Source organism: Centropristis striata, chromosome 8, assembly GCF_030273125.1.
Source record: "Centropristis striata isolate RG_2023a ecotype Rhode Island chromosome 8, C.striata_1.0, whole genome shotgun sequence".
Lineage (NCBI taxonomy): Eukaryota > Metazoa > Chordata > Actinopteri > Perciformes > Serranidae > Centropristis > Centropristis striata.
Window position 1 is genome coordinate 32267770 of NC_081524.1, and position 26622 is coordinate 32294391.

Here is a 26622-nt window from a genome sequence, read left to right on the forward strand (position 1 = left end):
AAAAAAAAACCATCTCTTTCACCTTCTGATTTTGTCCTCCCAATGAGTATTTCTCTGAGGGAGGTAAAAAAAAAGTGTGCAAATTTCACAAATGTGTAAAAAAAAAAAAAAAAAAAAAGGAATACTGTTCTATATTCAATAGAACGCATAGTTAACTAACAGCTTTTTTACCTACTTCAGTTGTCACTCTTCGGACCAACATGTATTTTGAGAGCGAAGACCATATTGATTTTGATTTTGAACATGTATATACACAGATAGGAAGTGAGCAGCCCAAGAATAGATAAAAAACTAACCAATGAGAGAGCCTGCGGACATACAAAGACGGCATTTCAGCAGTGGCAAACAGAATACAATGATGTGTGCGATTTCCACAGCCAGTAATAAAACGCAGAGCACAATCATCAAAGCAGATGCCAACATGGATAAAAGCATCTATTGGAGATAAGGAATCAAGACTGAATAAAACCTCCGCAGCGAAGATTAAACTAGCAGATGAACATTGGTGACCTGACATCTAAGAGACAATTTATCACTTTAACTCAATCCAGTTAACTTGTGAAGAAATTTTGTGTGTGGGATCAAAGAAGACACACGGACCGTTTCATGAAAGGCTCGACTCTTTCATTGGTTGGTCATAAAAAAGGCCTACATATTATATCCCTAATCCTAACCTTGATTTGGATTTCAATGTCAGGCACAAAAGAGATGGAAAACCTGAATCAACATCATGGTAAAACTCTGAAGGTAAAATACTCCATTTAAAAAAGGGTGGAGAAATACACTGCTCTTGATCTTAACTTTGTTCTGATGCTTCAGCTTTTTCCCTTCATGGTATTGTTGGAGACAGATAATTTATCAGCTTTCCTTTTATGTTTGTTTTCATCTAGCCAGGGGAATTCGTCTCAATTTTCTTGTCTGAGAGCTGAAGTAACAGTATTAATATACTTCAGCAGAATATATACCACACATATACTCATTTGGACTTATGACATCAGAGATAACTAATAAAGTTAGCCAGTCAAAAAATTAACAAGCTAGCTACTAGATAAATAATGACTTAAATTATATAAAGTTGTGCAGTTGCTCTACAACTCAATTATCATCCTATCATCCTCATATTAAAAATCAGGCTAATGTCACCATTTGAAATGAACCATCTGAGAAACCAGGGATGGTTAATTCTACAAATAACAGGTAAATAACAGAGATTAGCCAGTACACTACATACATTTATACATACATTTAATCTGCATTACATTTTGAATGTGTTATGTCTCAATTATCTCTACTATCTTAAAGGGACAGTTCAACAAAAGATTTTAAAAAATCCCCTAACCTAATGAGCTGGGCAATCTGATAGTACATTTTTATCAAAATTATATATAAAATATCCACAAAGCTGGAGCAAACTACAGAGAAGCTGTTAACATTGAGTATGGAGTAAAAATAATAATCTTTATCATGCGCTCATAGGCTATTTATTAATTAAATTATCAGAATAAATGATCTGTATCATGTTCTCAATATGATATATACCCAGTGTTGGGACTATCTGCCATAAAGATGGCTGCCTTAAAAATATATATATACATACATATATATGTATATATATATGTGTGTATATGTATATATACATATATATATATATATACACACACACACACACACACACACATATATATATATATATATATATATATATATATATATATATATATATATATATATATATTATATTTGAGAGAAAGCAGACATCTCCCCAGCCGATATCTCCCACACTGGGAAACTCTTTTTCATTTTTGCCTTGATTCACCCAATAGCCAGTCTGTTTAAGTAACATGTACCACACCATGTAGTACACTATATGTTTACATGAAGACAAACTAATGCACACATTATTGCCAATGACACACACAGAAACAGGCATTGTATAATAGTTTCAATGGAAACTACATAACCATCATATCTTCAGGCTTCTGCAGCCTTGATTACAACCAACACATCTTTAATCTGTCTCTTACGATTTCCTCAACTTTATGGATGTGCAGTATTAAATTACTGAAGAACCTCTTTGAGATGAAACAGTCATGCTTGGCCTTGCATCTCCAGAAAGCATATCACTGCCTCAGAAACTGAGTTAAGGCTTTATTTATTTATTATAAACGGATGCCTGTATTTGCAAAGTAATACTGATGTATTTGCTTATTCCCTGAGGGCTAGAGAAAGACAGAAAACTAAGTTCAGGCCAGGATGGAGACCCGTTGACATTTCCCTGAGCTAAAGAATAAATACCTTCCAGTTCCAACCAGCACTCTGACCTCTCTGTGAAAACACATTTTCTCAGTTTATTAGAATAAAACTTTATCTGTGATCCTCTAACATTTTTCATTCATGGGTTAGAAAAACAGAGGAATCCCTGCAGCACAGTGACTGTACATGACGCCACCATAGGCTACATGAGGATTGTGATGCATGCTTGGGCCAAGGTCAGAATCAATTCTACAGAGGATCCAGTGGAGGTCACTGTTGTGTGTGAACTCACTGAGCCTCCTGTGTCACTTCAGGGCAGTTGTCTCACCAATACAAACTGTGAGTATCAGCTGACCTCAGACTAACCTTTGTGGATCCAGATGTGTGTTTGCCTGTGTGATGAAAGGCGGGAATACGTGCAGGTTCCCCACTGCAGACCAGCCTCCAGTTTGAGAAAGCACTGCAGCAAGTCCTCACCTCACATCACATGCACATGCATACAGAGTGAAGAGGGAGAGAAAGAGGGGTGGGCGGGGTGAAATAGGGAGGGTGGGACTTTTGGGGTAACAAACGCCCCCTCTGATACTTTAATATGCAAGAAGCTTCAAGCGAAAAGCAGGCAGGCATCAGCACAGGAACAAGTTGACGGCAACAAGGCGCAGTTCATTCATTTTTAAACCAGTAAGCATGCCTTATGGAGCCACCAGCACCCCTCCTGCCGTCTGGACAGGCAGTTGCTCCACTTTCCTCAGCCTGTTTCTGAACTTTTCACGGCAATAACACTATGGACCCGCTATGGACGGACACCGGCGCTCCGGTACGGCATGCAAATACGTACTGTGACGTCGGCGATCATGTGGCTTTTGGCGTAGATCCTCCTTGTGATCGCCAATTTTTTCTTTCCTGTCGCCTGTTGTCTGCTCGGTTATTGGACCGCCGTAAGAGTGTTTAAAACAGATTTGGCTTATTTCTTGCTTCAGCAGTCGCTTTGGGATTGTACCGCACTACCTGAGCATCGCGCCAAAACGGTGGGCAGGTAAGAAATGGATAAACTCTTCCTCTGTTTTTCTCGCCACGGCTCCCTCCTTCTCAAAAGTCCCTCAAGTTAAAACTGCATACAGTTGTTTTTCGTGCCCCTCTGTGTGCTTGCTGTCTCTGCGCGGCTCCAAAACACCCACACGCCTCTGTATAAATATTTTAACTTGTCTAGCCGCATGAACTTTGCCTGCCCCAGCCATTTACACCTGCGTGCTGAGACAATGTGTCCACCAAGTTGTTAATTGGACGTTTTCTCCCCCGTGTGTAAGTTTCACTTTGATACGTTGTGACCGTGGTGGGAGAAGGCAGAGAGGAGAAACATCGTGTCTACTTTTCCTCCTCCCCGTGTCGACATAACCAGCAAAACATGGCCGTCCTTTGCCGACATGTTGTTACGTCGATGGCGAGAGGGGGAACATTTGGGGAGAGTGTTTTTCTGCGCCCCACTGTCACATCTCGGGTTGGCCGGTGGAAACGGCCGTTAAACTCCGCACTGCCGCCGGTGTACCCGCTCACATTCAGCGGTACTGAGGTTTGAGTGCAACTTTTGGAGTCCGACGTTGTTTATAGACTTTGATTTGTGCGACTCTGCGATGTAGGCGTAACGTTACCCCTGGTGATGCCTCCTCCCCTCCGAGACTACGGTTCTTACTGCATGCAGACAGACGCACAGTGCTGTAGCACAGGAGCTGACTTATATCCTGCCAGTGCAGTAGGCCTGCAACTGCTGTAAAAAGTCAGGCGGGGTTCTCTTTATTCATAATATCAACTTTGGTAATGAACCCAGTGCCCCGGGCAGTGTGTGCCGCACTCTTGGAGTCAACACTCTGCTTCAACCACAGGGAAATTTGTCCTCAGTGAACCCAGTAAAGTGCTTGTTTGGTTTATTTCATCTTCTTATATCTTTAATATTGTCCTGCATTACATACGACAACACTAGAGGAGGTATGAGCATAAACGGATACAGGATGAGGATCAAACAAAGCACATGTCATAATTATAAACACATAAACAGTCAAGTAATCCAGTGCCAGGAGTTCAAACGGGGACATTGTGCTTGCCCTTGTATGTAGGCCAATGTATATAATCTCCTGTCCTCTAGTAGTATGTCATGTTTTTTATTATTGGGCACCATGCCATAAAGTTTAGAGTCATTGTAAAGTCAAAATTTCTGATAAGTTATGACTTTCATGTCTCTATCAGACCTGAATACATTCTATTTAAGCCTTATATAATTTGTTTGCTGTTGCTGTTTGGGCAACACATACACCTGCAGTGGTACTAAACACTATCAATACCCTGGGTTGGAATACTGTCCATATTAAGCTTCATGGTTATCAGCCATGACTTGACCCATTCACATTTAATCAGTTTATTTGTCAACGTTGTTATAAAATGTATTGAATTTCCTCTATTAGTTCCATTCAGACCTAAAGGGCTGCCAATCCAGTTTTTGGCACCATAGCGTTCACTGGCCTCATGTTACCCCACAGGAAAATTATTCCAAGGAGTTCTGTGCAGTGATAATACATCAATTTAAAATCTTGAAAAAAGGAAACCCTTGTATTAGATTAGTACTTAAATCGAAGTATTGGGAGAGGAAGGGTTTGATGGTTGCATCCCTACAAACTAGCATTCACTAGCATTCATTGGCCTGTAATTGTTTTCTATTCTGTATTGCCGTTGGACTTAAAAAAATGCTTGATTTGAGTCTGTCCTAAACAACATACACATAAGTATTGGCGTTCATGGTGATAAAAACAAATAATGATAAGCAAGGAAAAAGTAATGCCTAACTGTAGCAATTCAAAGAAAGGAGACACTCCGGCTCCCAGTGCCAGTTACAATAAGATATTGACTCTGACAGCACGTAGGTTGAGATTAAAGTAGCATTTCATATCTAACATATTGCTGATTGTGATAAACAGTCCCTCACACAGATTTACAATGCTCTAAATCAATGCACCTGTTCACCAGTGTACAGTCACAGACCTCTGACAGGTCTACACACTCAGTCCCTACAGGTGGGCTAATTAACTGAAAAGCATTTAGTGTCAGTTATGGATGCTGCTTTTCTCAGTAAACCTGTCACCCGGCCTGTATTCACTTTCTTACTGTGTGTCTGATGATATAAATTGTTCATTAGACGACATTCCCGTCATACTGGGATGACCTACTATGTTGTATTTCTAAACATTCCTTGATCAACAGCCCAACGGAGCCCAATCCGTTAAAAGATGTAAGTGTTTTTGATCACAGCACAGTTAACCCCCCTGTCATACCCGTTACTAGCAATTCCTCTGGGTATAAACTTGGCTTCGCTCACTAAGCCACGCACTCTTGCTCTTTCCATGCGAGTAGAAATGCGTCTCATGTTCATTCTTCACATGATTTTCATGTGTGATCTGCCATATCGGAGATAATGTTTTATAATCTATAATGACAACCAGCTCATTTTTATTGGTGGCTGAACAATCAAAGGGTTTCTGTTGATAAAAGTAAACTGTCACATTTCCAGTCACACACACTGGCTCAGCGTATTTGGTAGCCAAGCTTTTTTTTTGCAGAACAAGGTAGGAAATATAGCCAAAATAAATAGGGGTATTAGAAATTAATAAATGCAATTAACCAACCATAATAAAAGTGAATAAATTGTTTATTTGCTTGCCCAAACAAGTTGACCAAATGTGTGAACTAGAAAGAAGTGGTGAATATAAAGCATGACAATTTAAAATTCCTCTTGTTGTCCACTGATGGGTATATAGGACATTACTGAATTGTTTTTACAGTTTGACAGATGCAAGATTAAGTCTGTTTAAATATTTTTTGGGAAATTGTTATTCTCAGTATTGCTCAAGGGATTAGAGAAATGCACAGATGTCCCCACCCTACCTTGTTGTCCATAACATCAGTGATTCTCTCATCATCACAACACTCTGACAGCTGAAAAGAGAGAGTGCATTTTAGCAAGAGATTTTCTGAGCAGCCTAAAATCATTTGGTTTGTTTACAGTTAGGAGTTTGGCAGCTATTATTTCTGAAGAAGTGGCATAAAAACTAAATCTACTCTCATTGAATCGCCTATTATTCCAGTCTTGCTCAACCATGCGGTGTTTCTCAATGTACTGTGACCTCTTAGAATGTCACAGCCAAAACATCCAGCTGTGAGGTGATGCGCTCTATTTGTTCCTGGAGGCATTTATTCGTTTACTGTAGTCAGATGGTGGAAAATGAACAAGACTCAGTCTGTCAGATTCATTTAAATGGAAACCATTGGTATGGGCTGACAGCTAAGAAAGTGCAGTACAGTCAAATATCATTTGTATAAATGACGTGTAGGATCTGATTGTTGACAGTCATTTTACCAACAGATGTTGCATGTGTCAATCATGCTAGTAAGAGCTATTGAAAGTGTCCCAGCGCAGTTTCCGCCTGCTAACTGGAACTAACCTAAAGAAGAAGATTGACAGTAAAACAACAAGAAAGTTTGTTTTTGGTAAATTACAGTGGGCAAGGTGCAAATAGTCCTATTTTAATGCAGTTGGAGAAACTATACGTGGTGTTATAGCTGTCCAGTGTTTAAACCAGGAACTTAACTGTGCCACTTACAAATAACCTGTGTCTAGAAAACAAAACCAATGTATTAAAATAATTTTTGAATATTTAAATGATTCATGAAAACATGTCATCATTGCATTATATGAATGCAGTGTTTTCCATTTATGGTAATAATGACAAACTGCTGCTGAGTCACGTCTGAAAATCAAAGCTGAAGATATCCGATCTAATCTATATTGATCCTGTTGACAGCTACCAATCTCCCCTTTAGCTGCTGAGCTAACGTTACATTAGCTAATGTTACGGTTTCCCAGACTGACAGGACAAGCTGCCGCTCAGCCGCTGTTCCAAGATCCTGATTAAAGTTAAAGAATTATTAATATGATTTATAACTTAATTATTGCTTTCAATCTGCTATTGTTAGCAGTTCAGCACTGACAAAGAGCTATGTAGTTAGATAATGACATGCTAACGCAATGCTAACTATTGTTTATTGCCCAACAGACACCCCTCTCTTTTCTGTGTAAACAGCAAAAACAAGTACAGGTGTACAGGCTTGTTATGCAGGGTTACCAGATAACGGCAAACACTTAATTTCATAGTTTTGCAAACTCACCAAATAAATGTTCATGCAGCATATAACATCTGAAGAACCTGAAGCATGGTATCAGCATTGATCTTACCCTTGACTTTTATGGGGAGAGGCTGTATTTATGGGGCATTTTATGTTTTAAAGGTGTCATAGCTGCGATGGCAGGCAAACCTTGGCTGTTGATAATGGATTTGTGGTTGAGTATAATACATAAACCATAACCATAATACCCATGTTCCCTTTTTTCCCTTTTTAACTCTTGAAAATGGCAGCCAGGGATCAGTTTTTGGTTGCCAAAATAAAAAGAATTGGACACCAAGAATCGATGTACACCAGCTTAATAATGAATGCTTTATCAGTTTAATCTGTTTGCCCATTTGTGATGTTGAAGGTTAGTTAAATTTTTCATCTCACAGTCAAACAACTTAACATGCTTCACCATTTTCTCAAACAGATGCCTGTACGTGTGCAAGTAAACGCACCAATGCATGTGTGGTATTGTCTAGTTCCATTTCTGACTGTTACAGCAATAATTAATAACTAATTAAACAAATGTTTTATTTATTTTGGTGTGGATATTTTTTATTTAAGTCCAGAATTTGCCTGGCAACTGTTCCTGTCAAGCCCCGCTCCCTACTAATTTATTTGCTGATAGAAGTGTTGAATGCTCCATGTGAGACAACATTTATTTGTTCTGTATTCTTGTGTTTGTCTTGATCTCAGACCTCTTTATTCCATGATGTGCGGCTGATATTTTTAGAGCCATGCCAGCTGACCTATGGTGGGTTTTTGTTTTTTCACGTTCATCAGGAACACCAAGCATTTCCTGACTGCACATCACACTTCCACATCCATTCTAGAGCTATATAATGGCGGTCCGTTCTCTTGGTGAAACACTAGAGTGAGTCATCACGGGTTGGAGGACGGAGGTTGTTGTCATCACGGCCTGCCATACTCAGCTGGCCTCTGTGGTGACATCACCAACATCTTCGCTGTGCTTTGTTCCAGTGTTTTCCGTTCAGGTCCTCTCTTCTCTGTTCCTCCACTGGCTCCACAGACGTGTTGTTAGGTGACTAAGGCAACCACAGAGATGAGCTCATCACCTGTAGGTGGGGCTGAGAGGGAGAGCGTGATGGAGGAATAGCACAATTAGAGAGGCAGAGCTGAAGGGTTACATGGGGACAGAAGGAGAGGGAGCATGAAATCAACACTGTATGAGAGAGTACGTGTGATGTCTGAGAGAGACGGAGTGATACAGAGGAAGAGACAATTGAGTGACACTGCATGAGAGTGACGAGAGAGAAAGGCAGAAGTAAGAAGACAATGGAGACTAAAGGCCCACATTCACCTTAACCTGTCAAAGCGATTTTCCACATTGGTGTTATGACAGTTGTTGGTGCAAAAGGCTGCAATTTGCAAACTCAGGGCTAGTTTGATTCCTGGAGATCTCAACTGCAGCCTTAGTGGAAACCAAAGCAGCAGTGTTTCCAGTTGAAGTACATGAAAGGCCACAATGCTCTTACATATAATGGTTTTATGTGTCCACTAAAGCAACCCAACTTTCTTGTGTTCCTTTTTTATGTACGATGTAGAGTCAAACAACAGATGACATACACCAAACCGACTCCCAGGAACAAGGGGTTAACTTGTACATAGAGTGGCTTCAGTATAAAGCTTTTGCCAAGGTACGTGTTCATAAGGTGGTAGAGCCACAAGAGTCATTCTCCCTTAATAACACTGTATTATCTAGCAAAACACAAAACTACAAAGTGTAATAGTACCCAAATAACTTTTACTTTTAAGTCTTTCTAGCCCAGAATATGTTCCCCATTGTGAAGTGAGGTTTTGCTCATAACTAATTAACTTAATAACTTGGTTTGTCTACGTATGCTGATTTTGTTCTCTAATTCCAAGGTTTTTGGGGGGAAAACTCTTAGTTATAGCCTTAATAGGTGCTTTATAAAGACTAAAGAGCCAATTTCCTATTATGTGCCAATTTGTGCTGTTGGAAGTCTTCACAGAAAATTGCAGTAGCATATAAAAAATTGAATGTACTTTATGGTACTTAACATGTCAGAAATCTAACCGAACTACAGGTGTTGGAAAGAAAACCTGCAACGGCAAGAGAGACTGTGTGTGTGTGTGCGTGCGTGCGTGCGTCTGCGTCTGCAGTCGGTCATCTCATAACTTGTAGAGTTTGTTAAAGACTCCAGCGCTTCATTGCCGCATTGACTCTAATTTATGTCTATAGGTGAATACCAGTTTGTACAGCGGTGTGCTTCTGCATGTGTAAGCATGTATTAAACTACCCCGTGCACTTCATCCACCCGCACAGGGCTCATATCTCGCTGCCACTGCAGTCATTTAGAACTAGAAAGTGCTGCTGTGGTTGAAAATAATAGATCCTATGGTGAAATTCTGAACAAAACAACCACTTTTGCAACTGTCGAAAAAGTTAGCCATACATCCATGCACACAATCAGCGTCTGTATTTCATGTAGGTCGCTCACGCCTGAGATCCCCTTCTCCCGTCTCACTGTGTCCTCCAAATTTCAAGTTTGGGGGGAAAAAAAGAAAGGGTGGGGGTAAAGAGAGCTTACTAAAGGGCCTTCTGCACTGCACCACGTCAGCCGCTGGCACAGCACAGACACACCCCTCCTGCCAGCAAGAGACCAATGAGGAGAGGCTGGAGACAACTCACAAGCCACACCCACTGCAGGGAAGGCAGAGATTGACAGGTTGGAAATGTGGTCACACAGGAGCACTAAATGCTCACTGAGACGCTAACAAACACAGAATAAAGCGCTCCAAAATCTCCAAGCATTCTCATTTTCACTTAAGACATAAATCCTTCTTTCTCTCAAGCATGCACACACATGCAAATGACATGCTGTATAAAAAAAATATGAATATTTAACATAAACATATCACATTGCATTTACTGTGATTACAATTTGGTATCCATTGGACTGAAGTTGTGCAGAGTCCCTCCCATGTCTCTTGTCATTGTTGACCTAATTTAGAGGCTGCTGGTTGGGTGGAAGATGACCCTTGCCCTACTCTGCTTGTGTTCCACAGTGCATTTACTGTAACTAAAGACTCAAACAAAGGTTTATGAACAAGGTTTATGTGTGAGAGCAGTGCACTGATATCAGTGTGGCTGTCTGTCTGTGCATAGGGCCATTAGGGATAGTGAAAGAGAGGAGCATAGAGCTGGACAAGGGGAACACAAATAGGACGGCAAATCCAAGTCAAGGGGGGCCATTATTGTGGAAGCTAAATAAAAATGTTCAAGAGGCATGGTTAACCCTTTTATTATTCTGTTTGCTGTGATGGAACTCTGCCCCGCACCCCATCTGCTCTTCATTCCAGCTCGCAGCCCCGGGATCAAGTGAATGCTTGCTGACGTGTTGGCCTTCGTCATTGGGGTCACTGTGTGTGAGTTTATATGGGGTTACAGCAACTAACTGAATTGAGACAGGATTGTGCAATGGATGCACATAAGCACAATGTAAGCCTACCGTAGTTTGACTCCATGTTTGCTATAAACTATGCGCAACAGCTTATTTTTAATCTACTGCTGGAAAATCAGTGACTGTTATGTGGAAATAAATTCCTATGAGGATGCAGTCCTGAAGGTTTCTCATGCACACTGGCTTACATAAGGCTTGTTAAAATGTCATTCTGACATAGTAAGTATGTAAAAGATGTTTTAACGTGTACAGAATTAGCGATGAAGAAAAAGTGAGGTGAAGGTAGATTTTGAAATACTGCTGCTGTCGTGACACTGATTGACCTCTGCTGGGTCTCTGCTCCTGGATACAAGCGCGCACACACACACACACACACACACACACACACACACACACACACACACACACACACACCCTTTCTGTTGGTTACAGTGTTTCCATAGTAACACAACTATCAGCAGCAGAGTGGGTGACACTTGGATATTTTTATAGCTTGCCCTTTGTGTGTGTAACGGTGGCTGTGTGTGTTCAGTGAGGAGACAGGTCTGGCCTTGTGAGACTAGTGTCTGTGTCCGATGTTACGTGAACTAGAATAAACAGAAGACTGGATTCTTGGTCCAGTGAAGTGCAGTCTGCTTGATAGTGTTTCCATCATACTGAATATAGGCCAGTGGGTCTCTTACAGTGTTGGTGGATTGAATAAGGTCACAGCAGCGATGACCAGTCTGGCTCTCTGTTACTTCACGGAGAGAGTTTGGCAACTTGTTACCAGTGTGTGTGTGTCTGTGTGTGTCTGTGTGTGTGTGCGTGTGTGTGTGAGAGAGAGAGATCTTGCAAAAGTAGTCCCTGCACAGTTGAGTAAATTGAGTAAAATACTGTAGAGGAAAAAGTGCTGATCTTAAAAAGAGAAAATGTGCAATATACACAATTTACAGGAAATCTTGCTGATGTGACCAGATCAAATTGAGAGTAAAAACTGCTTTGTCACTCTGATACATATATCAGTATTGGTGTATATATCAGCAAATAAGGAACAAGACATTGCAGTGCAAAAATATGTTTGAAGTAATTTAGAAACATTGATAAGGCGTTGGTTGGTGTTTTGGGAAATTATTTACACTTATTATTATTATTATTATTATTATTATTACACCTATTGGGCAAATACATGCCATTTTTCCATAAGGGTATTGCTGCTTTATTATTGAGCACTGCAGTGTTTCATGTAATGCATCAAAATCACTGTTGTTTCTAATCAGTGACATATTCCAGGCTGTGAAAAACTCAATGTCCCCCCTAGCATTTAGTTGACAGAAAAATAATTCAGTGTATTTTTTTTTTACAAAAACAGTTGCAATATGAACAAATAAACTTTCAAGGTTATAAATTCTGAAAATGAATAAGTATTTGGTAACTTTGATCAGTAGATTGATTGATTGATTGATTGATTGATTGATTGAGTGATTACTTTATTCAGTAATCAGTAGTTAAAAAATGTGAGAGAAAGGAGAGCATAACATTAATATATAGTATTTTATAATAGTTTTAGGAAGGGGACATTTTTGTCTTCTAAGGTAAACAAACTGGCACTTAAAGGATTACAATTTGGAAATGAAAATTAGTATTTGGTGGTGGTATGATAAGGACTGAAGTTGGTTAAAAGATTTAAGTCAGTCAGGTGGAAAATAAAAATACTTTATTGGCAGTTTTTAAAACAGATATTTTTGTCCTCTGAGGACATCAGACCAAAATGATGAAAACCCTCCAATATACTCATAACATACCACTTAATATCCACACCAGCCTCAGAAAACCAGTATAGATTTGGCTCTAGTGACGAAACAACCATTTTCATCATTTATCTACGGTTAGTCTTCAGCCCAGCCCAGCCAAAGTAGCAGTGCTCTGTTGCTATGCAGAACCTACCAGGCTCTCAGACACAGTGCAGCACTGCTTTGCTCCAGAGGAGCCGCGTGATGAGATTTAAATCAATTCTGCAGCGGTCCGAAATTCTGCCTCTTCCACCCCTGCTGGGACACGTTGTATTAATGGCGGTGGCGCTTCTCCTCACCCACACAAATCAGACACAAACATTGTCCTCCTCACTGCAGTGGCTGAGTTGTCAGGAGGGAAAACACACCCCATACAGCACTGCCAAAAAAGCAGTGTGTGCACTCCCTCTGTGCAATATGCTTCCGTTACTTGTAATGTAAAGTGTGTGATGGCGCTTCAAAGTTTTTAGTTAATGCAACAGAAAAAGCATGTCAGTGTTTCTGCAGCTTGTGGTTTCCATGCTGCTCTCTTGTCTTGTTGTGCTTGTTATTTTAGAGTCCTAGTGTTACTGGCTGGTTTGTACTTCATGCATGGCTTCAAGTGGAGGAGCTGAAGAGGTTGCCATCCATGTGCCTTTGTGTTTGTGATCACTGCCTGCCTGAAAACTCTGGTTGCTGTGACCCTACTTTTCAGGCAGCATGGCCTTGTAAGAGACTCAAGTGGCTGGCTGTGTTATATAATTTACTGTATATTATATCAGCAGTGTGCACTTGTTGCCTTAATTTTCTCCATAAAGCATGGGCAAGGCTTTAACCTCAGTGATGCTTGCCTTCCAAAAAGAGCTGGGTGATTAATGTTATCCCAATAAAAAACGTCATACCAGTCGATATCAATAATTATCACAATAAATGTTAAATCATTATTTACGCTTAAAGGCAAGAAAGTTTGGTTTGAACTATTCTTGATTGTCAAAATATGACACACACTTCAACAAGAAATACTTGTAATGGACTGTACTTTACAAGTTCATTTCCTCAAATATTGTAGGCTACTTAAGTCCAATTTTAAGGAACTTGTACTCTTTTTTTTTTTTTTTTTTTGTAGTTTCATTTACAACTACTTCAGACTTTTTCTCTACTAATATTTAGAGAGAACTATTGTGAATTTACTCCATTACACGTATTTGATACCTTTTTGTTACTTTACAGATTCAGATTAATAATACAACATATAATTAACAAATACATATTATGATCTCGGCCTGCACAGACACACAAGTCCTGCCTGTTTCCCTCGCCTGCCGTCAATAACTGTGATGTTACTCTGTACCTGGATACATTCAAAACAAGGACAATGATATTTTGGTCATCTCTTATTTTGAGTTTATGGTCTGCTGGTTCACAAATCATAACAGTTAATGCATAACAGTTTCAGTGTCTCTAGTATGGTTTTCTCTCTGGTGCTACTGGCAAGGAACCTTTTTAATAGGTGATTCCAGCAGGAAGAACCACAGATAGCTGGGATTCCATGCTGAGTTCTGTCAGCAGGTGGTTCCTCTTCCTGGTGTTGCTGGTTGGGATGAGCAGGCCTATCTGGGTCACTGTTATCGCTTAGAAAACCAATATAGGTTTGACTTTAGCAGCTTGTCTGGCGAAGACATTATAGAGCATAGACCCAAAGTGCATGAGCACCTGTCATTTATCATACATATGTCAAGGAAAATTATACTGAGATAATTACCATTATTGTTTATCGCCTAGTCCTACTTCTAAAGTTATCACTCAAAATAGAGTTGCTACTTTTTACCTTACCATCTGCACCACAGGTACTGCAGTTACCATAGAGATCCATAGGAAAAGTTGTTCTGCAGTAATTACAGTACATTGCTATAAATATCAATCATGACACATTTAGCCAGAGACAGTTGGCATGGGGGTAATTCAGTTCAGATGTGTTTGAGGAGATCTGCAACAGAAGGGCGCACTGCCTTTCCAAAATTCCAGAGTACAGTCTGAGTCATCTTTTTCCCCCCTACTACACTTTGAGATTACATCAATGATGTACAGAAATAGGAGCTGAGTGGAGTGTGCAGCTGTGACTCATCTGTTCAGTGTCATTCCCTTCTCGATGCTGTTTGGATAGATATCCTTCCTATAGCACCACACATATTTCTGTTGTATTAGATCATCTGTCTGTCTTCATACATTAGACAGGCTCAGTGGTACGGAGGATTTGTATTGATTTCCCCTGTGTTCCCTCCAATATGTAAGCCAGTGTGTGTAGCCTAAACTGATTACTGCCAGGGCTGATAAATGTATCTGCCGCCTGGCAGCGTTAAAGGTAACTCCTTCAGAAAGATGGCTCCACTAATATAATGCACCAATCAGACAGACAAATAGACAGACAGCCAGACTACTGGCAAGTACAGACAGACGGGCAGGCATGGGGCTGCCAGGCTGGGTATTCATACAAGTTTAATGAGCATCCAGACAGTGGGGAGTTTGTGGCTCCAGCACGGAGCTCACGCTGCACACAGACGCTAACTGGATGACTAGGTTAGACACACGAACGAAAATGTGGGAGACTGACTGTTATGACCCGGGTTTTGAAAGCAGCTGAGTTTGAATGCAATTATTTATTTGTACTGGAAATAAAGTGCAAGTAATTATCTCTCAAGGATCCATCTGTCCATGAGTCTGGAGTCTGTTGGTATACAAGTTATTTACTAAAGTTACTGCTGAATAGAGTTATATATTGTCCGTTATTAATCGGCCACCCTCCTGCTGCCACTCTCTTGGTAAAGTAAAGAGAGGAGGAGGCTTTTTGTGCCAGTGTATCATCAGTGTTCAGCACTCTTTGCACAGGCTTTTCTCTTTGTTTAAGACAGTCAGCTCACATGAGTTTAATTCCACTGCAACATCTCAAACGGCAGTGCTGCTTGTGTTTATATTGTGTAAGATAATGTTCCTCTCTCTGAGTCAGCCTCTGCTCAAAATCTGCCATGTTTTGAACACTTTATCTATAAATGACTCAATAGGCACTTATTTAATATTCAAACCAGTGTCTGATGTCATCATTTGAGGAGCCACTGGCAGCTTTTATGAGTTGACAACAGTGACATTGTTAAGCTATATAGCTGTTGTGTTTCCGGCTTACTAATATAGATGTTGCATAAATGGAGCTGCTCATCCTCTCCGCCTGTACTTGTGTGGGTTCAACACACCAGTAGGAGGTAAAACGGTCCAGCTACAGCTTTCTCTCTTCTTTCCTGCTCACAGTCACAGCGCACATCCACACATACAGAAAGTGTTCGGGCTGCGTCAGCTGTGTGGCAGCAGGAGTTCAGCAGGTCATATAAAGTGGTACTTCAGATGCAGCTGACAGATGTTTCTCCCGCTCCTTCTTATCAGATGCTGGCTAGACTTTGAGGGACAGAGTGATAGTAGCAGAAAGGGAATGTGCTCTTCAGTGTTTACACCATGTGTGCTTTCACAATCCGCTGGTGGGTTTGAAAGGCAGGTTTTCTTTTTTTTTTAATTGCTGAAATTACACCATTTTTGCCAGAAACTGTAAATCACTGATGTTGAATCAAAAATATGTTATTCTACATGTTTCATGAAAAGAATACATGAAGTATATAATTTGCACTAACCCCTTTATTGTAAAAACCATTGAATTCTGCACTTCTCAGTACACCTGAGAAGCCATGAATGGTTCAATATATAAAGCATGTGGAGCCCCCATTCTTTCCCCAATCTTGGCAAAACTTGAGCCCTTCGAAAAAATGTGTGTGTGTATAGATTACATTCTTTCCAATTTTTGTATATTAATTCTCAAAGAAATTCACCTGCACAGAATATACTGCACAGAAAGCATTTTGAGTCCTCCATACTTTTTGTAATGACTGTTTCTGTTTCCATAGAGGTGTTAAATAATGTGCTTGGGGTTCAGAGTTTCAGTCTGTCTAGCACTGAAAACCGGGTTAGTAAGATCACCAGGAGGCTTGTAACCTTTCTGCTCCCAGAGAAATAGTTCCTATATGCTGTTCGTGACTAGCTCTGATTCTCCTGGAAAACAGTATTTTCCTCTCCTTGTGAGTCTTCATTGACCTTCCACATCGACTTTCAGTGAGTGAAGCTGGGGAAACCTCCCAAATGCACCGCACCACTCAGCATCCTGCAGGAAAGGGATTTTCCATGCGTTAAAGGCACACTGCCTGTCAGAAATTCTTGCAAGATTTATGTTTTTTCTGAGGCTGGGGTTTTTTTTTCTGTCTCTTAAAAACGCCAAACACAGGTGTTCTGGTCATCCCAGCTTATACAGCCTCTGCCAGTGACACGGATGTAGCAGCTACTTGACTACAGCTCTACGTCCATGGTTGCTATAGCGACACCATGGCAATGAGTCTGCATTCTAATGATGCCTCAGTGGGTTGTATGAGGAGTTGAGATATCTCGGGACAATGAGTCGACTGGCGAACGACAGCCTTGAAGCGCTGAAGGGTACAGCGCCATGTGATTAATGCGTCGCTGGCGGAGAGGCCCAAATTAAGTATGAGGCACTTTGGTGTGACTACAAAGTACAGTCCCAATCTGCTGAGCTGATAGAACACCCTAAAGTCTTACTTTTTGCATATTTACTGCCCCACCCTTTTGCAGTGTAAGTGTGCAGGCATGAATATGATTATACTGTTCAGTAGGATCTGTTTGCTTGAGTTATTTCTTCTTCCTCTGTCAATATTTAGTCATAAGCATCAAATTTAAGTAGTGCTGTAAACAGGAGGTTTTAATTTGGCAGAGGACTTTCTCTCGTCCTCTGTGCTGACTTGGTTTTATGAAACCTCATTATGTCTTGATGGAGGAGCACCACTGCTGCATCGACTCATTTGATTTTTACTCATGTGAATATGAGTATGAAGCTTCTGCATGAGGCCTCCAGAATATCAATAGACTTTTTTAGCCAGATAAGCAGCTCTCTCTCTCCTCTCATTACAATATTACCCTAGGAAAGTTTTCCTGCTCTCTCTCTCTCTCTCTCTCTCTCTCTCTCTCTCTCTCTCTCTCTCTCTCTCTCTCTCTCTCTCTCCTCTCTCTCTCTCTCTCTCTCTCTCTCTCTCTCTCTCTCTCTCTCTCTCTCTCTCTCTCTCTCTCTCCTCTCTCTCTCTCTCTCTCTCTCTCTCTCTCTCTCTCTCTGTCTCTCTCAGCTTCTCTTGACTGCTTTTTCTTCATGGAGGTGTCATTTCAACACAACTCAAATAAAAGCTGCTCTAGGCTTTTTATGATATGTATCTGAAGCTGCTTTGTCTCTGCGTTCTCACTCTCTTCACACTCTGCAGCACAATCTGATTTATGATTAGTCAATATTTCTCAGGACAACTTGTCTTACTGACAGACCTGTCAGCTGCATATATTAGCATAGCAGCTACGATATCAAACCAGTCTTATTAAAATGTGATAAATGTTTCTCCTTGACAGAAATAGACACTAGTTTTGTAAGCTGGTTTGTGGAGCTAATTTGTATTTATTTTCAGTCGGGGTGAGGCTGCAAAATACAGCTGCCACCTGAACTCTTTAGGTCTCAGCAAGGTACAACTGATAAACTGTAATTAAAGCAGGTGTTTGTAAGACATGGCCAAAGTTCATGAGGTCTTTAAGATTGTTGCTCATGTTGTTGACATGATTGTGTAACAACTTGTCTATATGCTTCCAGCTGGTTTTCATGTTGTACATCTATCTTTCAGCCCCATTCTCGTGAATGTGATATCTCAGAAGCGGCTTGACTGGAATTATTTCAAATTTGGCACAATTGTCCACAAAAACGAGCACAAAAGCCAGTGAACGAGGGCTTCAATTATCAATGAACTCTGCAATTATTGTGACAATAAATATGAGTGCAACATTGTGGAAAAATTGTGAAAAATGCCAATTAGATGCCAAGGTTGATACAGTCTTTGTATTATTTGACCAACACAAAGATATTTAAATAACTATTTAATATTGTATACTATTAGTATTTACTGCTTCAATTTCATGAATATTCATATTTGAGGAGTGGGAAGGAAAGAATTCTTAATTGACCTATGTAGTTCTCAAAGATATTGCCAATTAATTTTCAGCTCTACGTTGCATAATCAATCAACATATACATTGTTTCTTCAACACTGCCCCTTCCTCCTTAAGGTTTTGTGATTTATTAAAAAAAATGTCTCATGTACACCAAAATAAAACCATTTAACAATATTACCTGTTATGACTCCAGATTTGCATAAATTATGCAGTTGCATGTCGTCTGAATTTCTCCGCACACTGTTTCTTCCCTCCATCAGCATGAAAAAACAAATACTCATTAAGCAGGGTAGTGCTTCTTCAGACCTCCAGTGTGCAGTGATTGCTTCTTATCCCACTGCAATTAGTTTCTTGTTAGAGGCGTTGGCTTTTTCTTTCCCTCACAGCACCAGTGCTGCACTGGTCTGGTTTGGCAGTCGACCACTTGTAGACCATCTACCCTGGTCTGCTGTTTGTTTGTCAGCTTCCTTTGACCTTTTTCATTTTTGCGCCAATTTTTTCCTGTCGGCTGACTAGCTCTGCTGGATGGTGGCTTGCTGCAGATCCACACGGGACACTGCTGAGCTTAAATAACTCAGCATGTTGCCTCTTTTGACATGCTCAAACCAGCCTGTTTGCTGTCTGATGCAATCCTTATTCAAAGGCACTGGAGAAGGTTTACCTAAGGGTTTACATTATTTACCAAATGCCTCAGTGGTTTAAAACATTTTTACAACCAATTTCTCTACATAAAGTGGATTTATGTGGTGAAGATGATATTTGCTCCATCTTTATTTCTGTGATTTTTATTGAGTGATAATGGAAATAAAGGTAAAATAAGGTGTTTTTAAATAAACAAGTCCTTCCTTTTTCTTCCATCCAGGTAGCATCCTGTCATGCAGTTCCAGGAGGTGGGCCACAACTGGAGCTGACACTGTCAGCGAGCTCCGACTACACTACACCACAACAGTCCCATCTCCACCTCCACCTCCCACTGCCCTCCTCTTGCTCCAGCCACTAATCTTACCCCAGGGGAAGACTGTTCTTCAGGCTTCTTGGTTGCTCACTTCCATCTGAGACAAAGTACTGTGTTCGCTACATCTCCTAGCATAAAAGAGAGCCCAGGCCTGTATCTGGGTCCCAGTACGAGCCAGGCCTCCTGGCTCTTCTTCGGAACCTGAGACTGTTTATCCACCCATCACGCTGTGATAGCAGTCCTTCATCCTGGGCACCTCAGCCTCCTTTATATCTTCACTGGCCAAGCACAGGCACCAAGTGAGGGCAGCTGTCCACCCAGACAAACCCAGGATCCGCCATCATGTCCAGTCGACGGAAGGCCTCCACTCCGTTAATGATCCGACCAGAGCAGACCATGGTGGAGCTGGATGATGACGCAGAGGACGACATGGAGGTACGCTCTCAATTTGTCTGGCAAGAGCACCTGGCATTTCTTTAATGGGATGAGCTAAATAAATAAGGTTTCATACTTCCTTGTGAGGAAAATATTCATCACCAATATACTTAATATGCTTCATTATGCAAAGTTCCTCAGAAGGTTGCTGTCATGACGGATTACTTTATTAAAGAATAGTTGAAATTGTAAAACATTGTATATTCCTGAATAAACATCGGTAGTCTACCAAATTGGTAGCAGGCAATTGCTGACCATTTAAATAAAGAAGGAAAAAATGAAGTAAATGTTTAAATTTCATATTGGCATATATTGAACAACCAATACAATTATAATAATCGATGTCTGTGTAATTAAAAAGGTGTACTTATTATATATATATAGTTCGATGAAAACAGTTTTCTGACTTCTGATACTTGAGTGTTAAGCTGCACTTTGTCATTATAATTTATAAGTTATCCTTATGATTTTTCTTCTCTGATGCCTTCTAAAAAAAGTTTTTGTGTATTTCAGTGGATGTGTAACGATTGCAGAAGGATTCAATTTATAAATCTATTAGATGATGCAAACACAACTCGTATATTAATGTGTGTTTGATGTTTACAGGGGATCCATGAAAATACAATTTTAAGTGTCTTTTTTTTACCATCTTAAAACTGCCTTTTTCCAGACAACAGCAGAGAACCACACTGAGGAGAGACCTATGGAAACGGATGTCTCGCCAGAGCCCTCTGTGGAATTAGACGTGATGGGCAAGGCCTCGGACCCTCCCACGGCTCCAGACAAACCAGCAACTGAGCCCCCGGACCTTTCCAAGCCTCAGCGTAAACAGCAGGGGGGCTACGAGTGTAAATACTGCCCCTTCTCCACACAGAACCTCAACACTTTTAAAGAACACGTTGACGCAAACCACCCCAACGTCATCCTCAACCCCCTGTACCTGTGCGCTGTCTGTAACTTCAACACGAAGAAGTTCGACACCCTGACAGAACACAACGAGAGGTGTCACCCCGGGGAGAGCAACTTTAAGTTCAAACGCATCAAGATGAACAATCAGACAATCTTAGAACAGACAATAGAGGGGTACAGTAACAATGCAGTCATTTACAACAGTTCCGGAGCCATTTCTGGCAAAATGGACGAACTAGGCACTCTGCCACTTAGCAAACCCACCACGGTCAAGATTGGTAAACCAAAAATAATGTCGTCAGATAACAAACGGACAGATTTAGGTAAACTGACACCCGATCTGGCCAAGAAACCGATCACAGCGGTCAATGTGAACGGGACGGTCATCATCCCTGAGTCGACTCTACTAAAAGCGGAAGGCCTTTCTCACATCATGCCTTCCTTACAGCGGCCTCTAAACTATACTCAGGTAGGACACCCTGTGGAGGAACTATACTCTGTTACTTTTATGCACTATTCCTGTAAAGTTAAAGGAATACTTTGACATCTTATTTGCTTTTTCTTGCCAAGTGTTGGATAACTACATAATTAGCCTACGAACACAAGAGCCGTGTCGTTCCTCTCATCTCACACAGGACAAGAAACACATACCCAAAATGTCAGAAGTATTCCTATAATTCTAGCAATGCATTAAAAGTTAGCTTTTAAAAGTGGAAACGTTTTTTTTGTCAAATTAACATTTTAATGTCGCTGGTAATGCTTTGTTTTATGGATCTGTGGTTTCCTACTAATTTCCTAGGACGTTTCCTGGCTATAACATTGTCATTTAGTGCTAATTATAAGAAAGCAAGAGAGAGTGTTCAGTTGCTACACTTCAATTAATTAATTCCAATTAATTGCCAATGTAACTGAGGAATCCTGTTATTCTGTGGGTGGCCAGATGCAAATGCAAAAATGTTTTGCATTTATCTCCAAGACAAGCCTTAATTAAGAATAAAGTTGCCAATATTACATTTATTATTGTTTTAGCCTATACCAAATTTCCACATAACTGGTAACCAGTTACACAGTTATTTTCAAGATATTCAGTGGACATTATTAGGAAATTAATAATTATTATTTTATGATGTTGTGGGTTTTTTTTGGTGAACACAAGAACTGGAAACAATACTTGTGGAAGTCATTATATTTTTTGGGGAGAAAAATGCTATTATCCCTTATTGTATAATTTCAGGTGCCGAAGATCGCAGTGCCCCTCAACACAACCAAATACAACCCTTCGCTGGACGACAACCTGACACTCATCTCTTCATTCAACAACTTCCCCTATCCAACGCAGGCTGAGCTCTCCTGGCTCACTGCAGCCTCCAAACATCCAGAGGAGCAAATCAAAGTCTGGTTCACCACACAGAGGCTCAAACAGGGCATCAGCTGGTCACCTGAGGAGGTACGGATTATACTGATGACAATATTTGAGACACTTTCTCAGTTCTCTTTCAAGGGTGAGGTTTTGTGTATTTTACCAGTTTGTTTGTTTGTTTTGTTTTTTAAATTCAGAAGCTCCAACATCATTTTGGTTTCTCAATAATTATAATGGTGATATAAAGTATATTTCAAGCATTATTGTAGCTCAAAGCACAAGTGGAATAAATGTCTATTGTAATACCTTCTGATCAGGTTGTAATATTTTACTTTACATTAACAAACCAACAGTCTTCCAGACCTGTAATATTACAGTGTAAATTCTTATTTTTGGCAATAAATCAAAATGTAATTACTCAAAAAATGATTACCATATTATCCACATGAAACATTAAATTTTACCAACCATTTAATTATCTGGTATGATTGAAAAGATGTTAAGAAGAAGAGGCGTTGAATCATTTCACTGCAGATAATGACGATAGTTGTATAATTTCATCCAAAACTTTGCAGCTTGGCAGCCATACATCCAGATCAGAGACATGTTTATGTGTTTTTATCCATCGGAGTATAACAATGCATTTTCTTCTCTGACAGGTGGAAGAAGCCAGGAAGAAAATGTTCAACGGTACAATCTCCTCCATGTCCCAGACCTTCACCGTGGTCGCGCCGCAGCTCAACTCCCATTCATCCAACCAGTCTGCTTCCACTGCAGTCTCCAAAGCCGTGCAGTCTGCAGCCTCGATGCTGCAGTCCCTCCCCTGCCAGCTGCTGGGACAGACCAGCTTGGTGCTGACTCCTGTGGTCAACGGCTCCACTGTCACCTGTGCACCGCTGGCACTCACCGTGGCTAACCAGGTACAAAACCTTGGGCAGAAGTGTCAAAGGGATGGTCTTGATTTTGCGAAGTGGGGTTGTATGAAGAAGTTATATATATATAGTCAGTGTTTTACTACAGTAGGTGGCGGGCGGCATGCCCCCAGTTTACAGAAGCAGGAGTACTGACACAGGAGCTAAGCAATGAACTGCTGTGGACGGAGGCAACATGTTTTGACTATGGATAAGTGCGGCATACAACCCCACTTCAAAAAATCCCTTTAACTTGTAAAAACACAAGACAAATGATTTTGAGGTGGTCAGAGTTTCTGCCATGTTTACTGCAGGTGGCACAGTCGCTCAAACGGCCCCTGGCCTCCCCTGTGATCGCCACGGAGACTAAACGACCCTCCATCATTCAAACCATCTCGGCGCCCTTGCCCACATCCAAGCTGGCATCACCCAAAGTACTGAGTTTTACAGTTGACCCCAACAAAACAGCTGAGCAGCTCTCAGTGCTGAGGTCCAGCTACACACAGTGTCCTTTCCCCGAGGAAGATGAGGTAAGAATAAGTGAGTGATATGACATTTATTGTGCCATGGCTTAGAGGGTCATAATACATTTAAGGGAATTTTAGCTTTGAGATTTTTGCAACTGCTCTTTATCTGTAATTTAGTTTTCCTGGCTTTGCTTTTCAAACCCACCACTCTCACTGATAAACGCCCACGCTCATTGTTTCATTCTCTGCTGCATCTTGTCACATGATAGATCTACAGGCTGATAGAGACCACTGGGCTGTCCAGAGGAGAGATAAAGAAGTGGTTCAGTGAACAGAGGCTCCTTAATCTCAAAGGTATGTGGTGCGATCAGTGCCACACATCAAAAATGATAAAACACCTCGACTTAGATAAATCGCACATCTTCCGATAGGTTTTAAACAAACTCATTTTGGTTCTCAGAGGTTGGATATAATTGCTAAACCTTTAAAAACCAATATACTGAGAAAGCAAGTAGTGCTCAATTATAGTAATGAGTTGATTATTTTAATGATTTTTTTTAAGAACTGTATGTGCTTTGTAGTTTTGAACAACACACAGAGATTTTGGTCCATAAGTCTCTCTCTCTCTGTCTCTCCTGAAGGCGTTCCTCCACCTCCAGTGCTGGTGAAAGCAGAGGTGACATCAGTACCCAAAGAAAGTCCTGTAAAGAAAGCAGTCCCTAGCCAGTTTCCCCTGCTGGAGAGGGTGAAGGGGAAGTCATCAGAGCAGCTGAAGGCGCTGGAGGAGAGTTTTCAGAGGAGCGGCTCTCCAACAGAGGCAGAGCTAGGTAAAGCCCACTGTCAACCCTCAAACTGATGTAATCACAAAACTCGAAGTCTTGGAAGGAAAAGAGTTTAGTGTTGTCCATTCTTAATTGTTTTTCCTACTCAAATAATTAGGCAATGTGAACTAACTTAACTCTGAGAAATAATGTTATAAAATGTATCTAGGGATGTCTCTGGCAGTTAAATCAGCACAAATCTATTTTAAATCCTTTTTATTACAAACCGGTTAATGTCTCTTTTCCATGGATCTGACACACTGCATCTCTGCTCTGTATATGCCTGCGCACCAGAACTTTGCCCTTCGCTCCATAAGATTAGTTAACATTATGAGTAAGATTTTGAGTGTGATATTAAAGGTAAGATCATTTTTTAAACTGAGCATGATGACACGGACACAAGGGACAGACAAAAACTGTATTGGGTTAAAAAACACTTGCTCCATCTTGAAGCCTTTGAAATGAAAAATACCCAATAACTAAAAACATCCGTACCAGTTGAAAAGTTGCTAAATGTGATGAAAAATACTACCGTGAACAGATTTATACCCTGGTGGTCCCAGCCTGTGTCCTAAATTAAGATTAAGATTAAATACTTTATTAACCCCACAATGGGGAAATTCAACCTCTGCATTAAACCGATTTTTTTTTTTTACACACAAGGAGCAGTGGGCAGCACATTACTGCAGCCAGGGAGCTGTGTGTGGGGTTAGGTGCCTTGCTCAATGGCACTTCAGTCCTTGAACTGTTAGTCCTGGTAAATGCAGATGCTTGATATGAGCACATCACACATTTTATATTTGCCTACAGAAACACAAGACAGAACTGCAGGTTGGTATGTAATGAAGCATAAAATCGGCTTGCCACTCATTTTTATTTTTAGCATCAGTTGTTGAAAAAAGAAATATTACAGAACTTTTAAAGTACTTATTAAAAACTTAGTGACTGAAGTAGGACGAATTGGGTGACAATGAGTTGGTCCGATAAGCAGTTGGTTGTGTTGTTGTCAACTTCAATATCCTCACTCTGTAACTTGGATGTTACAATTATTTAAAGAAGTCCAGTAGCGTTTTCTTCTATTTATACAAGTTCACAGCATGTCACTTAATTTTCTTTCACCCCAAAGGAGCTGCTGGCCCGTCTCTGATGGGTTCCTACAGACAGAAATAGCAGAAATGTTTTTAATGAGCCCACTTTTAAGTCCCCTGGAGAGAGACTGAATTTTCAGGTTTCGAAAAAAAAACCTTCCACACGTCTCATCTGATCCATTGAACTCTGTTCTGCTGCAGACCAGCTGGCCCAGGAGACCAAGCTGTCCAAGACAGAGGTGGACTGCTGGTTTTCAGAGCGCAGGGCACTGAGGGACAACATGGAGAAGGCTTTACTCACCATGTCCTCAAAGAACACAGAGGACAGAGCGGAGCGGCCGGGAGCTCTGCTGAACGGGGCTTCACATCGAGAACAAGGAGGAAAACCTTTATGCTCCTCCCCTCATCCACCTGTCCTCTCCTCTTCCTCCTCCTCCTCTTCATCCTCCCCTCCTGTGCTTGCAGCCTCCTCCCCTCATCCCCCAACCCTCTCCTCCTCAGCATCACCTCCCATCCTCACATCCTCCTCCTCCTCTTCTCCCCATCCTCCCATCCTGTCGGCCTCCACGAGCCCGGCTCCCATCACCAGCCGCTCCCTCGGCCTGCTCAGAGAGGTAAGAAAAGCTGATGAAAACACTTTGACAGCAACGCTCATGGTATGACAGCTTATTAAAATGTAACACAAGTTGCAAGCTATAATGATGTACGTAAACATGAATGCAGATGGACTCCTAAAGGTATCAACACATTAATGAGTTGTGACTTTAAAGAGATTAGTTGATGAGATGGCGTCTTTTTTAAATACAAGCTGAAGTGAGATGATGTGTAAAATTGATTCATCTTGAGAAGGTATTGTTCAGGTACTTGAGTAAAGCTGTGTGATTGACAGGAGATTTGCTGATACTTGAATATTAGTAGCGAGATA

At 40.8% G+C, this 26622-nt stretch overlaps 1 protein-coding gene across 3 annotated transcripts in view; it reads left to right on the top strand.

Annotated features, from left to right (window-relative positions):
- The first annotated feature begins 2911 nt into the window (after positions 1-2911).
- Positions 2912-26622, top strand: part of LOC131975936 (zinc fingers and homeoboxes protein 2-like) — a 29996-nt gene continuing 6285 nt past the window's right edge. For 2 of the 3 annotated variants that reach the window (XM_059338772.1, XM_059338769.1), the window contains exons 1-9: positions 2912-3289; positions 19614-20141; positions 20812-21519; positions 22285-22497; positions 23070-23330; positions 23636-23851; positions 24058-24142; positions 24430-24615; positions 25899-26311. In XM_059338772.1, the coding sequence (XP_059194755.1) occupies positions 20049-20141; positions 20812-21519; positions 22285-22497; positions 23070-23330; positions 23636-23851; positions 24058-24142; positions 24430-24615; positions 25899-26311 (2175 nt within the window). In that variant the 5' untranslated portion in view covers positions 2912-3289; positions 19614-20048. The remainder of the gene's footprint in view (positions 3290-19613; positions 20142-20811; positions 21520-22284; positions 22498-23069; positions 23331-23635; positions 23852-24057; positions 24143-24429; positions 24616-25898; positions 26312-26622) is intronic. The other variant, XM_059338770.1, reaches the window with a different exon arrangement.